At 45.8% G+C, this 16672-nt stretch overlaps 1 protein-coding gene across 6 annotated transcripts in view; it reads left to right on the forward strand.

Moving 5' to 3' along the window:
- The window catches only part of UNC13B (unc-13 homolog B), a 343577-nt gene that overhangs the window by 260346 nt on the left and 66559 nt on the right, over nucleotides 1–16672 (forward strand). For all 6 annotated transcript variants that reach the window (XM_074995889.1, XM_074995890.1, XM_074995892.1 and 3 more), the window contains 4 exons: nucleotides 8276–8365; nucleotides 10015–10149; nucleotides 11251–11384; nucleotides 12745–12830. In XM_074995889.1, the coding sequence (XP_074851990.1) occupies nucleotides 8276–8365; nucleotides 10015–10149; nucleotides 11251–11384; nucleotides 12745–12830 (445 nt within the window). The remainder of the gene's footprint in view (nucleotides 1–8275; nucleotides 8366–10014; nucleotides 10150–11250; nucleotides 11385–12744; nucleotides 12831–16672) is intronic.

Below are 16672 nucleotides of genomic sequence, written 5' to 3' on the forward strand. Positions count from 1 at the left end.
GGGGGCAGAGAGACAATATTTAAAAGGGTGGCCATTCATTGCCACCTGCAAGAAGTTGTGTCTAGAAACAGAGAAGGCAGCTGGTATTAGGTTTAGTCTGAAATGCTGACAAGACCTCGGACTCATGGGATGAGATCAGGTTCAGGCAGATGGGTGCAGCTCAGGAATTTTGTTATTTTCCAAAGAGCTGTAACTCTAGTGCTTTTTCAGAGTAAACTGACCGATTAAGAAACCCCTTTGGTAAGCTTCTGTTCCTGGTTTCCCTGAGGGGGGTAAACTAGAAATAAGTGTGCCCACAACTCAGGTGGAAATTTCATGGGTCATAGCTATGAAAGTAAGAGGGAGGGTGATCTGAGGGACTAGGTTCAGGGTCTGCAGTGGCTTCAGTGGAGATTTCCATGTGCCAAGGAAGGACTCAGATATGGCGGACTGGACCTGGGGGAGCCCTTACAGAGCCAGAGCTAGAACACTGCTCAAACTGGCCAGCCCCAGTTGACTTGGAAGCACCTGGGACCCAGTAGCTGGGTGCACTCCCAATAGTGACTGGGACAGAGGAGCTCTTATTTTGTAGCTGTCTTTCAATCAGCCTTCTGGGAGTTACTGCTGGTATTTAACTCAGAGACTAATTTATTTTGACAGTCATTGCGAGAGTAGCAAAGGTAAACACGGTTCCCTGGGGTCGGGTGAGAAGCTGAGATAATAAAAAATTGCTGGCTGTAGATTGCTCAATGATTCCTTCTGTATGATACTCCCTGAATGAGATGTCAACCACCTTTCTTGGGCAGAGTAGCCATGCAGGGCACATCAGAATGGACTTGCAAGGCCTATTCACCTTCAGAATCAGAAAATAGACCTTACACTAGAAAATTCAGTACATAAATCTCCTATTGTGTCATATTCCTCACTTAGCAGGGGAGGGTACGGAGACCAGAATATACACAATCTACTGTAACATAATTTCGGATGAGTAGCACTTGAAAGACTAACAAAATAATTTATTAGGTGGTGAGCTTTCATGGGAGAGACCCACTTCTTCATGGGTCTCTCCCATGAAAGCTCACCACCTAATAAATTATTTTGTTAGTCTTTCAAGTGCTACTGGACTGCCTTTTTGTTTATGGAATATAGACTAACACGGCTGTATCTCTGTTATAATTTGGGATGAATATGGAGCCAGATCTCCATTACTGCTCCACTTCTGTCTTCACTGTTCAACATGCAGCATGTCTTCATTTATGGTTAATCTGCATTGTGTGGCAGGCTGGAAGGGTGTCTGGAACTGAGGATTTAAAAAAAAAAAAAAAAAAAAAAAAAAATGCTTGTCTATCCATGTCCTGGAAAACTGATTTCCAATAACTGTGGTGTGGTGCTTGGGGACTGAATTGCAGCCTTTGTGTCATGAGCGGAGACAAATCTTTTGACAGCCCCCCTTGCGCACACAAGGCGCATTGTAATTCTGTTAGAAGTACCACTGGGAATCATGTCATTATAAACAGTAGAATGATACTCTTTATGATGTAGGGAGGGGATTAATCCTTGGACGATATGTTAGTTCATTCTGCCAAAAATAATACTGTAGCGTGTGAGCCGTGGTAGAATGTAATTAGATCTAATTTGTGATGTCGACACTTGATTGCATAAATGGGTTCCTAATTGATTTTTCTTACAGATCAGCTGATGTTCTTTCTAGGCTATCTCTGACATAAGTCTTCCTCTGACAATTAGCTGTTTAGGAGAATGTTATGTTGGCCTGTATGTTACTTAATACAAGCCAGTTATTATTGCTCGCTGTTTGTGTAACTCTTGCTTTCTAGCTTACAAAAGCCAGATGAAGAATCTAGATTTCAGGATGCCCTGTTTACAAATCTTTGCCGCGTGTTTTGAGCCAGGAGTACCTCTGCAGTTCACAACCCTAACCCAATGATAGTAACTAAATCTTGTCTTGTAAAGTGGTTGTTACTGGGCAGTGCTCCAAGCACAGGAGAGAGGGCATGCACGTGTTTTTACCTTGAAAAGGCTGCTGTCCGTATGGGTTCATTGTTCTTAGTTGTGTATGTAGATATGTTGGATCCTAACTGCTTTGAATGACTACCTGAGCGTGGCCTAGTTAATGCCAGGAGATCACTGGTAAGGTCTTTTTGCAGCTCGTCTGTGGTGAATATTTTGGCAATCAATACAAATATCCATAAGGCTGTCGGGATGAGGTTGACTTTGCAGCAAAGCCATCGAATGCATCATAAAGGCTATTTCCATCCACTCTTCTGTTGTCATTGCATCCCACACACTTTCTCAGGCATGTTTGGGGCTTGTCTGTGTGAAGCTGCAGTTCACAGCAAACGGAGCAGTAAATATCCCCCACGTTCCCCTGCCTCACACTGCATGTCCAAGGGGAACCTGCTGTCATGCACAGAGAGTTGTTCAAGTGTTGGTCCCTAGTTGTATTCCACTGGGGGGTGTCCAGCAACCTTGCTTTCTTCTTAAATACAGTAGTCCCTCAGGACACACGAGGTCTGTGTTCCACGAATTTCAGGAAGGCTTTTAGCTTGCCTACCTGCCTGCCACTGAGGGTAGCCGGACTGGCTAAAACCCCCTTCCCAGAGTGTCAGTGCTGTCAAGCTGACAGCAGCTCTGCCCTGGGAAGGTAGGGAGAAGGGTTTCACTCAGCTAGCTGCCCGCCCCACTCTGGGAAGGCCAGGAGAAGAAGCTCAGCCTGCCTCGCTGCCTGCTCCTGTGGGAAGCTAGGTATGCTGACAGCCACGCGTCTTCAAGTCATGTGAAACTCGTGTTAAAGTGAGTTTCCTGTAACCTGAAGACGCGTAAAGTGGGGCTTACTGTCTCTGAAAATAACTTCCGTGTAAGCTGTTCTGTGCTAGTTGCAAATACTTAGAATGTAGTCAGCAGGGCTCTTCCCCACGTTCCCCTCTATATTCTTCTAGGGGCTGGTTATGCCTGGTGTGATGGGGTGCTCACCCCATGCTAGCCTAGAAGGGGTCAGTGAGGATGAGAGGGGACCAGTTAACAAGATAGGCAACAGGTAAGGGGAATTAGGTGGCCTAAGTCACCCCGAATAAGGGAGCCAGCTGAGAAGCAGCTGGCAAGGTGAGGGTGCAGCCAGGAATTTGGCAGCAGGAAAGGGCTGCAGTGAGGGAGCTGGCATCCCACTCTCTGCACATTAGCAAGGGAAAGAAGGAACCATGAGGGAGGGGCCATCTTCTCCCTCATTGCCCTGATAGTGCTGCTCCCCCGGTGACTGTTAGGGGAACCAGGGCCTGCCCTCTTCTTCAGGTTCCAGCTCACTGACCAAGCTCTGCGTTGTCTTAACCCCTGCTGCTCTTTTCCTAAGCTTTATCTTATACCCTCTCCCCTTAGCAAAACAAAAGGCAGTCAAGTAGCACTTTAAAGACTAGCAAAATGGTTTATTAGGTGAGCTTTCGTGGGACAGACCCACTTCTTCAGACCAGAGCCAGACCAGAACAGACTCAATATTTAAGGCACAGAGAACCAAAAACAGTAAGCAAGGAGGACAAATCAGAAAAAGATGATCAAGGTGAGCAAATCAGAGAGTGGAGGGGTGGGGGGGAAGGTCAAGAATTAGACTGAGCCGAGTATGCAGACGAGCCCCTACAGTGACTCAGAAAGTTCCCATCACGATTTAAACCATGTGTTAATGTGCCGAACCTGAACACAAAAGTCAGCTCGTCCACCTCTCCCTCCAAAACGGTCTCTTTCTCTGGAAAGTGTCAGGGAAGGTGGGAGTCGTGCACGGCTGCTGCTTCATGCTGTGCTTGTTCTGGGCATAAACAAAGGCCTTCTGGCCCGAAATGGAAGGGGCTGCTGGCATGTGCGATGGGAAATCTCATAGAGGAGTTTTTAATCTAAGGGCTGGCAGAAAGCTGAGGTGCAGAGGAGCACATGGTTCAGAGAGAGTCATCCCTTAGGGCTCCTCAACATAAGAAGGAGAGGATAGAAGTTGTTAAAGGACAGGTTGGGGTTGAAGAGAAACAATCTACTGAAGGAGTCCCATTCAGTTGTATCCCAGGAAGCCGGAGCACTAACTAGTGATAACATTTATAAGTGTTTCTATACAAATGCAAAAAATGAGGATAGAGATGTAACAGGCATCACAGGAACTTGGTGGACAGAAAACATAGTCAAGTATAGTACAAATATTAAATGACTTAAACTATACTGCAGAGACTCTGTGGATAGAAAGTCTATGTCCGAATAATACAAGCAGGGCAGTAGGAACATACTGCCAACCAGCTGACCAGGACGGTGATACCGATTCTGAAACACCTTACAGAGGTTAGAGAAACCATAAAACCCAGTCAAATGGGGATTTCAGCTATCCCTATATTGACTACGAATATTTCACCTCAGTATGTGTTGCAGAGATAAAATTTCTAGACACCTTTAATGACTGCTTCTTGGAGCAGCTAGTCCTGGAACCTCCAATGGGAGAAGCAAGTCTTAATTTAGTCCTAAATGTACCACAGGGTCTGGCCCACGAGATGCATAGAGCTGACCTGCTTAGTAAAGTGACTATAATGCAGGGTTTCCCAACTTATGGGTCAGGACCCAAACATGGGTCATCATTAGATTTTCTAAGGGTCACCAGATGGGTGGCTGTGAGCCACATGTGGCTCTTTAAGGAGCCATTTGCAGCTCCCACCACTGCTGCCGCTCACACCTCCTTCCAGTCCCTGCCCTGCTGCGCTGAAATGAAACTCAATTTAACTGGTTTGGTAGCAATGGGAGGGATCCGGCCATTAAACCAATTAAACTGAGTCCCCTTTCAGAACAGCAGGGCAGGGAACTGCCCACTCTGTGGATTGGGGGAGAGAGTAGGAGGGCTGGGGGCAGCCATGCAAAGGCGGCAGCCCAGCGAAGGAGCTGCGAGAGGCAGTAGAGGTGCTTGTGAGGTAGGTGAGGGACATTTTGGGGCTGCAAGGAGTGTAAGCCTGGGGGCAGGAGGACATTTTGGGGCTGTGAGGGGTTTAAGTATGTGGGAGGGGTATGAATCAAAATTTATAAAAAAAATTCCAGGGGAGAACCTCCCTCCCTCCACCCCCAGTTTTGAATTGCCTCGGGTCACAAACTCTTACTGAATTGTCAGAGTGGGTTGCCATCTCCAAAAGGTTGAGAATTGCTGCAATAATGTAATAAAATTTAACTCTTGTTGGGGGGAAGAAAATACCAAAGAGACCCACCACAGTAGTACTGAATTTCAAAAAGCGCAACTACATCAAAATGAGGTGGTGAATTGAGCAGAAATTCAAAGAAATGGTCTCAAGCTGCATGGAAACTTTTAAAATACAGGTTTCACCTCCCCAAAGGGGGATTCTCTGGTCCAGACCACGAATGTTCCTGGGCCGGAGAGCCCTGGGCCAAGTGGCTATTTGGAGGAGTGCTGGTGGCCAGGAGTCCTGCTGGACAGGAGCCCGATGACAGAGAGGCTGGTGGCCTTGCACAGGCGAACCTGGTGGTGCTTGTGTACCCAGAGCCGACACCCACAGAGAGCATGTTGGCAGCTCAGTGGGCATCCAGGGCAGGAGAAAAAACCAGCATCCATGGGAATGGGACTGCCTCCAGCAGCCCAGCTGAGGCTGGAGCTGGAAATTGGGATTTGGCACTGGCATCAGCCCAGAAAGGACCAAGACTGGAGACAGCCCGGCCAGGGCCAGTAGTAAGGGGGCTGCTGGGGCTGAGGAGGTGATGAGGAATGGAGGCAGGGGGACCAGAAGGAGCAGAAGTGGAGCTGGCAGCAGGGTGAGGTGGCAGGCTGGAGGAACAGAGGCAGGGACCTTCTTAGGTCCAGCAAATTCCGTCGTTCAGGCTTTGTCCAGTCCCAAGGGTGTTGGCCCAGGGAGGTGCAACCTGTACATTATAATAGAGGTTTAAACTAAAAGTATACACCAAATAAGGGGGAAAAATACGAAGGGAACAAAAAATCCACCCTAGGTAAGCAGAGAAAAAGAGAAGGTTAGAGACCAAAAGAAATCTTTTAAAAACTGGAAGTCAAATCCTACTGAGGAAAATAGAAGAGAGCATAAACTCTGACAAGTCAAACATAAAAGTGTAATTAGGCAGGCGAAAAAGAGTTTAAATAGCAATTAAAAGACACAAAACCCAGCATCAAAAATAAATTGAAGCACATCAGAAGCTGGAAGCCTGCCAAACAATTTCCCTGCCTGCCTGTGTGTGTGGGGCGGGGGCGTTACTGGGTAATGGAAGTGCTACAGGAGCATTCAGAGAAGACCAGGCCATTGCAGAAAAGCTAAATGAATTCTTTGCACTGGTCTTCACTGCAGAGGTTGTGAGACAGTGGGGCTGACACAACTGAGGGCTTGTCTATACTAAGTGGAAGATCAACCTAGTCAGGGTCGTTCTTCCACAAGTTGATCTTCCAGAGGTCAGTTTTGCACGTCTGGTGAAGATGCAGCAATATTGATCTCTCTGGGGTTGGCAATCGACCCCCATACTTCACTAGGGGAATAAGTCAATTCCGATACATCGATTCTAGCTATCCAAATGCCATAGCTAGAAATGTGTATAGGAAATCAACTTATTTCCCTAGTATAGACGTAGCCTAAGGAGCTGCCCCTGATTTGAAGTGTCATTAGAGCAGATATTGGAACAAACTGATAAATTACGTAAAAATAAATCACCAGGACCAGATGTGAGAACAACAAGAAGTCCTGTGGCACCTTATAGACGAACAGATATTTTGGAGCATAAGCTTTCATGGGCAAAGACCCGCTTCATCATGATGCATCTGACGCAGCAGGTCTTTGCCCGCGAAAGCTGATGCTCCAAAATATCTGTTCGTCTATAAGGTGCCACAGGACTTCTTGTTGTTCTCAAAGCTACAGACTGACGGAGCTACTTCTCTGATACAGGACCAGATGTATCACCCAAGGAATCTGAAGGAGCTCAGATACGAAATCGCGGAACTACTGTGTTATCTGTTGCTTTAATCAGTCCCTGTACTAGATGACTGGAGGATAGCTAAGGCAATACCAATTTTTTAAAAAGGCTTCAGAAGTGATTTTTGCCTGAAATTTTAGTGAAGAAGTGAGTCCTACAAAGGTCTCCACTGGGACCAGGGCTGTTCAACATACTCATAAATGATCTGGAAAAAGGGATAAGCAGTGAGATGGTAAAGTTGGCAAGTGATAGAAAATTACTCAAGGTAGCTAAGCCCAAAGCAGACTGCAAAGAGGTACAAAAAATGGGTGACTAGGCAACAAAATGGCAGATAAAATTCAGTGTTGATAATGCAAAGTAATGCACATGGGAAGACAGTCCCAACTCTACATACAGAATGATGGAATTTAACTTAGTTGTTACCATTCAGGAAAAAGATCTTAGAGTCTTCGTGGATTCTTCTCTGAAAACATCTGCTCAGTGTTCAGCAGCACTTAAAAAAAGCTGTGAGATTGCTCAAAAAAGCAATAGGTATGGATACAGAAACTATAAAGATGCTATATAAATCCATGGTTCACCTACACCGGGGATACTGCATATCAAAAATGATATATTAGAAACAGAAAAAATACATATGAAGGTCACAGAACAGTTACCATATGCGGAAAGATTCAAAAGACTGGGACTATTCATCCTAGAAAAAATGTCACCTCTCTACAGAGTACAAGAGCAGCGGTCACCTTGTGAGACTGGGATGTAGCGAGTTGAAAGGAAGACATCTCTTTACGCAGTGCGCTGTCCACCTGTGGAACTTGTTGCCGGAGGATGTAGTAAAGACCAAAGCTATAAGAGGGTTCAATCAATAATTAGGTCCAACAAAGGCTGTTAGCCAGGACGGTCAGAAACACCTCCCCCTGCCCCCATGCTTGGTGTCCTTCAGTCTCTCATCTGGGTGACTGGAGATGATTCACTCACTAATTGCCCTGTTCTGTTCATTTCCTGTGAAGTGTCTGGTGCTGGCCACTGTCAGAAGAGAGGATACTGGGCTGGATGGACCATTGGTCTGACTCAGCATGGCTGTTCTTAGGACTATCAGTCCACCATCTTTCGTGAACACTAAATTCACATGAAGAACCTTTTAATTCAGCAGATGAATTCTTGTTGTGAAGAGGAGTTCCCTTGTTCAAAATGGAGACTTTTATTTACTGACCATTAGTCTGAGTGATAGAAGTTCCTGAGCTGTATATGTTTTCAAGAGGTTTTTAACATCTTTGTTTGGAATGGGCTTGTGAGTTTGTGTGGACGGCTGGTTGCTCTTTCAATTGTGGTTTCACTTTTATGCTGACAGAACAATTTCCCAGCCAGCAGCCCAGAACGGTTACAGGATCTGAAATCCACAGTGGACTTGCTGACCAGCATCACATTTTTCAGAATGAAGGTAAGGATCCTTCAAAGCCATAATATTCCAGGTGTGTGGCCTTGTCCTACACCATTTAAAGAGAAACCTGCTTACTGCTCTGAAGAACTAACCCATTTTTCTCAAAAGCCAAATGCTTCAGCAAGGAAATGACTAATCACAGACAGCAGTAGTCTTACGCTGCCCACATAATAAATGTAAGCGTTCTTATCAGCGTGTCACAACATAATACCCTTTCCTCTGATGCCAAATAAATACTCCTCAGTAAGAGCAAAATCCTTCTGAAAAAGTAGCTTACAATTTGCCTGTACCCAGGTAGGATATGTAATTTTACCACTTATTGACAGTTACAGTTCCTGTAAAACTAGATTTCCAGCCTTTGTAATAAACAGCTCAGTCTCTGCAAAAACATCTATTGTTTGGCAGGTATACTAAGCAATAAGATTTCTCATGTAACTGTACCTCTCAAAAGGAAAGCTATACTGAAATCAAGATAGTTAAGATTGTTGTTTGGTAATGAAATATGCCTTTTTTGTGCTTGTACTTGTTTTCCATGAGGGCCCTGTAAGATTTGATATCCTTAACTATTCATTGCCTTATTTTTAAATGCGTGATTTCTGTAGAGGATAAATATACCTGCTTTCACTTATCAACCTTCACCTTATTTTTTATTAACAAAATGAGTATTCCACTCATGGCATTTCAAAATAGTCCTTATCAAGTCTGGCTGTAAATTCTTCAGGCAAGGAATGTTTATCTGTTGTGAAAAAGCACCAGGTTAACTACACAATATAAGTATCTTATTACAGTGTTTGCAGCATTTTGAAAGTTCTCACAAGTCATGCAATATTTATGTAAAATTTTAAAGCTGTTCCCAAACTCTGCTTTCTACTTATAATGGTTAAAATTTCTTTTAAAAAGGAAAACTGGAAAAAATGCAGAACCAAATTTGTTCCAGGTTACGGTCTTATCCCAGATCTGATGCCTGCAAGGCCTTTTAGAATAGATGGACATTGTGAGTGTGAGGTAGAATAATAAGTCTGAAGCCAAAAGAATGAGGGTTGCAAGAGGGAAAAGGGTGTACATGTCTGCACACTCTTATTAACGACTCTACTCTAAAGCTTTTAGTAAAAATGGCCAAATAAATTCCTGAATTAAAAATCATAGTGGTGGATTTTAAAAATGACGTGAGATGTTTTGAGAGCTCGTGATTGATCAGGTGTGTGAGTTCTGATGGACTTGTTCTCTGGACCATTTTTTCAGCGGGAGAGACCTTTAAGTTGGAGTCCTGATTTCTTGAAGCAGTCCCTTGAACCTTAGGAAAACAGGCTGTCTGCCTTGCCCATCTAAGCTATGTTTATGTTTCGAGCTGTCTGTTTTAGCTCCTCATCTAGCCCATAGGACCATAATATCAGAGTGCCTCACAATCTTTAATGTGTTTTATGCTCACAATGTCCCAGTAAGGTAGCACCATGTTGTTACTCCGGGTTGCCCTTAAGGAACCTGAGGCTGAGACACACTAAGTGACTTGTCCACATTAATGGGTTAGTGGGGAAGCACATGGAAAATGAACCAGTGTCTGCAAGTGCTATGTTAGTGCCTTCTTCCTCTCCTCTTCCCCTCCTGACACGTGTGCAGTATTGTTTAAGTCTGTTCCTGCTTCCTGACAGGTTCAAGAACTGCAGAGCCCACCTCGAGCCAGCCAAGTAGTGAAGGACTGTGTGAAGGCCTGTCTCAACTCAACTTATGAATACATCTTCAATAATTGCCATGAACTGTATAGTCGCGAGTACCAGACAGATCCTGTGAGTAGTGGATAGATGTGCTGCTGAGTCCCTGGAGAAAATGTAGGGAACAATATCTGAAGATAAATCTATATAAACTAAATGTTATGGCCTGTGATATACTGAATGCACATCAGTTGTAGCCTATTGATGAGCATTGATTGCAGTGAATAAGAGGATAATTGTTTTACTGTCACTAATCACTTTAGAGATCATTTTCAAAAGCCACAGATGTTTTATTCCATGATTAGAGCAGACTAATGAAAGAGTAGATTTCATGTAATTTTCATTCAACAACAGCTAATTAGAACACAAACTAAATGAATAGAAGAAATAGGGTTTAAATTGCCTGACGTTCCAGGCATAGAGTTCTACCTTGTTTTACTGAATTTAATTGACCCTTTGAATACCAGGGTTGGTGGTTGGTGCAACTCAATGATGGTATGGCTACATCAATCCAGATTGTTCACTTGTGATGATGTTTTGAGGTTTGGTACTGTGCATGCAGTGAGAAGAGATACATTGCAGCTATGTTAGTAAATATCAGTGATCCACTTTGAAGTGGTTAGGAACAGTCTAGTTCAGAAAGCTCATTGTGAGAGGTCTGTAAATGTGCCCCTGGTCCAAGTTCAGTGAAAAAAGAGCTCGATAAATTTTTGCAGGTTAGGTCCATAAATGGCTATTAGCCAGGGGTAAAGTATGGTGCCCTAGCCTTCAGTACAAGGGCAGGAGATGGATGGCAGGAGATAAATCACTTGATCATTGTCTTCTGTTCTCCTTCTCTGGGGCACCTGGCATTGGCCACTGTCGGCAGACGGGATACTGGGCTGGATGGACCTTTGGTCTGACCCAGTATGGCCATTCTTATGTTCTTATGTTCTTAAGAATGAAGAAGTGGCCATTTTAATACCAGAGTTGTACCAGGCTTGCCTACAAACAGCATGGTCTGCATTGTATGATATTTTCTATTAGATCAGGTAGCTTGTCAAGACAGAGCCATAGCTATGGATCCTTCAGAAGAAAGTGACTAAGGATACAGCATGTGCAGGTCACAGGAAATATGCAGGCAGGATAAGTCATATTTTGTTAAACATGGTATTTAGTTTATGACTTCCTTTCCAGAACAAAAATCAAGATCTTCCTCCAGAGGAACAAGGCCCCAGCATCAAGAACCTGGATTTCTGGCCTAAACTCATTACTTTGATAGTTTCCATTATAGAAGAGGATAAAAATTCATATACCCCTGTCTTGAACCAGTAAGAATTCTCCTTGTCCTTTACAGCTGATGCTAGAAGTACACTGTTTGGCTACGTCTAGGCTATAACAATCTTTCGAAAGAAGGTCTTCAAGAATATCGCTTCCAAAAAACTTCTTCTTTCGCAGAAGCACATCCACACACAGAAAAGCAGATTAAAAGATTGAGCTGCTCTTTCGATAGAGAATGTCCACACAGCCCCTGCTTTTTCAAAAGAACGGGCCAGGGAGCCAAAAACCCAGTGCCGTGAGGACTGATCTTTCGAAAGAAGTGCATGCCAAACATCTACACATGCTTTTTGCCCAAAACACTCTTTTGGAAAAAGGCACTCTTCCTCATCTGGGAGATGAAGAGGGCCACTGGAAAAAGTGCTGTGTTCTTTTGATTTCAGATTTAAAGAGTGCGTTTGTGTGTAGACACTTGGCAGTTCTTTCGGAAAAGGCCCCCTTTTTTTCAAAAGAACTTGCTAGTGTGGGCGCAGCCTCTGTCTGTTCTGCTTTATTTGTGAAACTGCCTTCTGTCTTTTCTGTCGTTGTGCATTTACGGTGAAAACTTATCTTGTCTGTCTGTCTTATTTGTCTATATAAATAATTCTTTTTGATTGGGAAGGAAGAGTTTCAAAAGGTTGAGTTTTGATGAAGTTTGAACCAATACACCTTGGTTATTACCCTTCTGAGCTCAGTGAGACACCTGAAAATGGGGTGAGAGTTGTTTTTCTCTTGTACGGTTTTCTGGGACACACTTTTCGAACACGCCTTTGGTCCTCTGGTGACAGAGCTTTGTGTATCTATGTTCTGTGTTGCACTGAGAGGTCAGTGGGTGTGATGGTTTAGTTAATGGCAAAAAGGATCTATGTCTTCTACTTGGAGATTAAGACGTCAGATACTCTTCATTCAGATGTCTCCTGCAACCCACTGTGTCTCCTGTAGACAAAGGGGCAGATTATGAATTCAGGATTTTAGTCTATATGTTGCAATGCACCTGATTAGTGTTAGCCTGTTACTCCATAATCCCAAGAGCGACAGGGAACCCAGTTTTCTAAGGGGAAAAGAAAAGGGTCTGAGAAGGATAAATGTTTTGAGGGAACACTACAGAATTACACTCTGTAGCTAATTTTAGAGAAGAGCCGTACAATAGCTCGTCTCAATGATAGAAAATATCCCTGCTACTGTGACTACATTTTTAATCTGCTTAATCTGTAGGGTCCACTTGGTACTTTCTAGGTAGCCACCATTTGTTATTGCAGGATGAGGGAAATTTCTGTTGTGTTTGAACTTTCAGTGGGCAGTTGAGCTCAGAGCAAAGTGAAAATACCCCTCTGTTTAAGCCGCTAAAGCCTTAACTCTGCTTCCCCCATGCAGGTTTCCTCAGGAGCTCGCTGTTGGGAAGGTCAGTGCTGAAGTCATGTGGAACCTCTTTGCCCAGGATATGAAATATGCCATGGAAGGTAGGAGGGTGCTGGGTTTCTCACCACTGCTGTGTTTTGCCCTCTGCTCACTTCTTGTTCCTAGTCCATACAATGTGAAGAGCCAGGAAACGCCTGACAGGGTGATTGTTTTGTGTAACAATGTCAAGTAGTTTTCCCATTGCACATCAGACCTGCTGTTTACATGTCAGCTGGACGTGGAATACTTGACCAAGCAGCTTTTTAATCCCTAGGAAGCCTCAGTCATCAAGTCCTCCAAACAGCAATCAAAAAATAGATGTAAGCGGGCAGTTAGCTTTCCTATGCAGGCAGTAGCCACTCGCTCTAGGGTTGTTCTATTTCCTACACTTTTGGCTACTCGCTAAATAACTGCTGGGCAGAACTGTTTGGAGCAGAAATTGCAGACTAATCATTTGTGAATCATTACCTGAAATATTCGCAATGGAAGCTACGGAAATGAAAAGTGCCCGGTGAGCATGTACTAACGTAGTGAGGTTCTTCAGTGAGTGCAGAAGTTCTTGGGCGCTCCCCCAAAACAACCTGGGAAGTCCCTGGTTGTGCTGCAGCTTCTCAGTAGGCACTGCTGTCTCTGTGATAACTTACAGCACGCGATGCCCAGGCTTCGTGCAGGGGCCTGGGGACGGCTACACCTTTTTTATGTAGTTATTTAAAATTGAACAGGCTTCAGCCACCCTGGCCTGGAAGATGTTAAAGCCACGGCCTGTAGAGTGTAGTGATCCCAGCACACCATGGCCCAGCTTGACTCGAGCAGGCTGGTGGTGAAATCTGCCCTTGGTATGAACCCTTGGGACATACAGGAATAGGAAGATTCTGCCATTCCATCTCCCAAGACTCCATCCCAGGTGTCTCTGCCCCTGTGAGTTAAGTGATGCAAATGCAGGCAGGCAGGTTATTCTTTCCAAGAGTCTCAGTGTGAAGGCAGCTCAGCGAAAGAGGTACTGGTGGGCTCCTAGGAACCTCAGGGCAGGCTCATGCATGAGGATTTTACCACCTCCAGGAATGGGGTGCGGGGGGGGAGGGTTATGCATACAGATCACTCCCAGAGCAGAGTCATTATTTCCAGCACTCCTTTCAGTCTAAAAGTGTGAGTTTGCTGAATTTACCTTATGTAATCTATGAGCCAAATCTTGCAGGATGTAGCATACCTTCAGCTTCCCTTGCCTTATATGACTGCACTGGGCATGCTTTGCTCAGCTGGGTCTTCAGTGTGTTTTGATCAGGGACTACTGTTACAAAGCGGAAGGTGCCTCTGACATCTGCATTGGGTAATTTGCGTCCACTGTGTTTATTGTTCCAATGTTTCAGCCCCTCTGGCTGTTAGTTTGTCACGATCAGAATGAGCCCCGAACCATTTGGTGTTCCTTTGTGGTTTCGGTGAGTTCGCATTGGTGGAAGTGTGGGCAGCCCTACAGCTGGGGATCGGCTCTGGCTTTGCACGCTATCTGAACAGCTTTCCCAGCCAGGATGGCTTGAGAACATGCATATCTGAGAGCAAGTGGGGACCTCAGCAGGGCCCACTTAGTCCTCAGCCTTTGGGTTATTGACTGAACCAGACACTGTTCCCTGTGACTCTGCTCTGCCCGGCCCTTGACTTTCCAGCCTGGAAGGGAGCAGCTAATGCCTACTCTGTAGTCTCTCTTTCGTAGCCAGGAGGAACCCTCCGTGGCAGACAAGGGCATGGCCACTTGGTGGTGGTATGCTTCTGACGTGGCTGTGCTCTCCACGGCCCCCTGCCTTTGCCCCTGGGTTTACGTGCTTTCCCTGGGTGTTCTGAGCAGCCCACATGGACTGAGCCGCTGCCTGGTGATCTCTCTCCTGTCAGCCGATCCCACATCTCTGCTTGCCTTCGGCCTGGCCTTCTTGAAGTCTTGGCCTCAGTTCATACTTAACTGTGGTCAGCGCTGAGCTCCTGCTTACCTGTTCAAAACCCTTCCCCCATTCTGCTGCTGCAGACCGCAGTGTCGCCCTCCTTCCCGCAAAGCACAGCACCAAACTCCCACCTTTGATTTCTCCCTAAGCCCACACGCCGGTCTGGGAGAGCACGGAGGCAACCTGTGCAAGCAGAGGTGTGCAAATTTGCGAGGCTCTAATAAGAGCTCCACAGATCATTGCTCACCAGTGACACTAGGCTATGCCAAGCCCCTGACCTCCTACCTTGCCACCCACTCTGCTCCTGCAGTACCTTCTGCCTTGCTGTGGTCAGGAAGGTTACAATCCTGGGCCCTCATGTCCGGAGCCGCACTGCAGAGTGGGGCTCTGACACCCCGTCTGCAGCTGAGGCAGCGCGAGCTCTTGCATTGCTTGGCTCACTGCACAGGAGCTCATGGTCACAGTTTCTTCTGGGAGTTCACCTTCTCTGCCTGAGCAAGCTGGGGACTACAGCTCCTGGAATGCTCTGCAGGGTGTTGCCACATATCACAACCTTTTGCTTTGCGATTGAGGGAGCTGGTGCCTGAGGGCTGGGTGTCAGCCAGTGTGTTTGAGTGCATGCGCAGCGCCCTGGGAAGATGAAGCATTTGCCTGATGCTGGGAGTCAATCATGACAGTCGCAGAGAAGTTCCAGGGATAGAATGTGGGTATTGGCAGATTTGTAGCCCTTCCATTCCATCATCATCATCATCATCATCATCATGGCTTCATGGCAGAGTCTTCCATCCCACCCCACCCACACACTCAAAGGTCATTTCCCACAGTGACTGCGGGAACCTCCCCCTTCTCCCTGCCCTCTGGAATTGTTCCTCTTCCGGGCGTCCAACGTGCAGCTGCTAAAAACTCTATTTATTATAAAATTGTTCTGCCTCTTGATCTGACCGCATGGATTGCCAATGCCATGTGTATCTCTGCCACCCAGCTGTTCTCTGAACACTCCATCCTTCTGGGTTTTCACTCTGCCAGCAACCCACTCTCTTGATGCTGCTTCCGTGCCGTTGTACAGGCAGAATGTCTTCCTGGTGGCTTGTGGTACAGTCCCAACCTACACTCCCACTTGTGCAAGGCCAACAGGAACACAGTAGTGCCCCCTCCACCACAGTGTTACGTTGGTGGAGGAGAAATGGTTATAATAAACAGCCGAGGCTCACCCCCAACCCCCCATGTTTTGCTGGTGCATTAGTTTTATTAACTAAGGTGGAAGAGATGGGCCAGAAGTGTTAGCATAATCCACTCACTGTTCAGCTTTAAACGAGGTGTAGGTGTACGTCAGATATTAGGAAGAAACTATTTCACCAGGAATGTGATGAAGCACTGGAATGCGTTGCCTAGAGAGGTGGTGGATTCTCCTTCCCTAGAGGTTTTTAAGTCCCAGCTCGACACAGTCCTGGCTGGGATGATTTAGTTGGGGTTGATCCTGCTCTGGACAGGGGCTGGATTCAATGACCTCCTGAGGTCCCTTCCAGCCCCAGGATTCCATGATTCTAAGGCCTGAGGCTTGGCCTATGGAGATCTTGGGCCTGCTGAGCGCCATGGCAAACACATCAGTCAGTATCCTCTTAACCTTTTGTTAAGGGTGCAGAAAAGAAGGGAAACAGTTACAACCTTTGAAAAGTCTGATGTGCAGTCGGACTTTTGTTTTTCTAGCTTTGCTTATTCCCTTTCCCTGTAGCTGGAGGGAGTAGTAGAAAGGAGAAACCCCTTGTATGGCAGTCTCCTTTAATGATCTCAAAGGTGGGGGTAGCTTCTCTTTGGAGCAAAGAGAAGAAGTTAGTTAAGGCAATCTGGAGCTCCTGCTGCTAGTCCAGTTCTGTTTCCTGCTGCTGGTGATTGGGTTTCAGCTGGGGCTGGTATGGGTCGTGATGTCATCAGGGTCCCTCTGTCACTAGCTCGGGTCAAGTGAGGATTAGGGC

This window comes from Carettochelys insculpta, chromosome 5, assembly GCF_033958435.1.
Source record: "Carettochelys insculpta isolate YL-2023 chromosome 5, ASM3395843v1, whole genome shotgun sequence".
Taxonomy (NCBI): Eukaryota; Metazoa; Chordata; order Testudines; family Carettochelyidae; genus Carettochelys; species Carettochelys insculpta.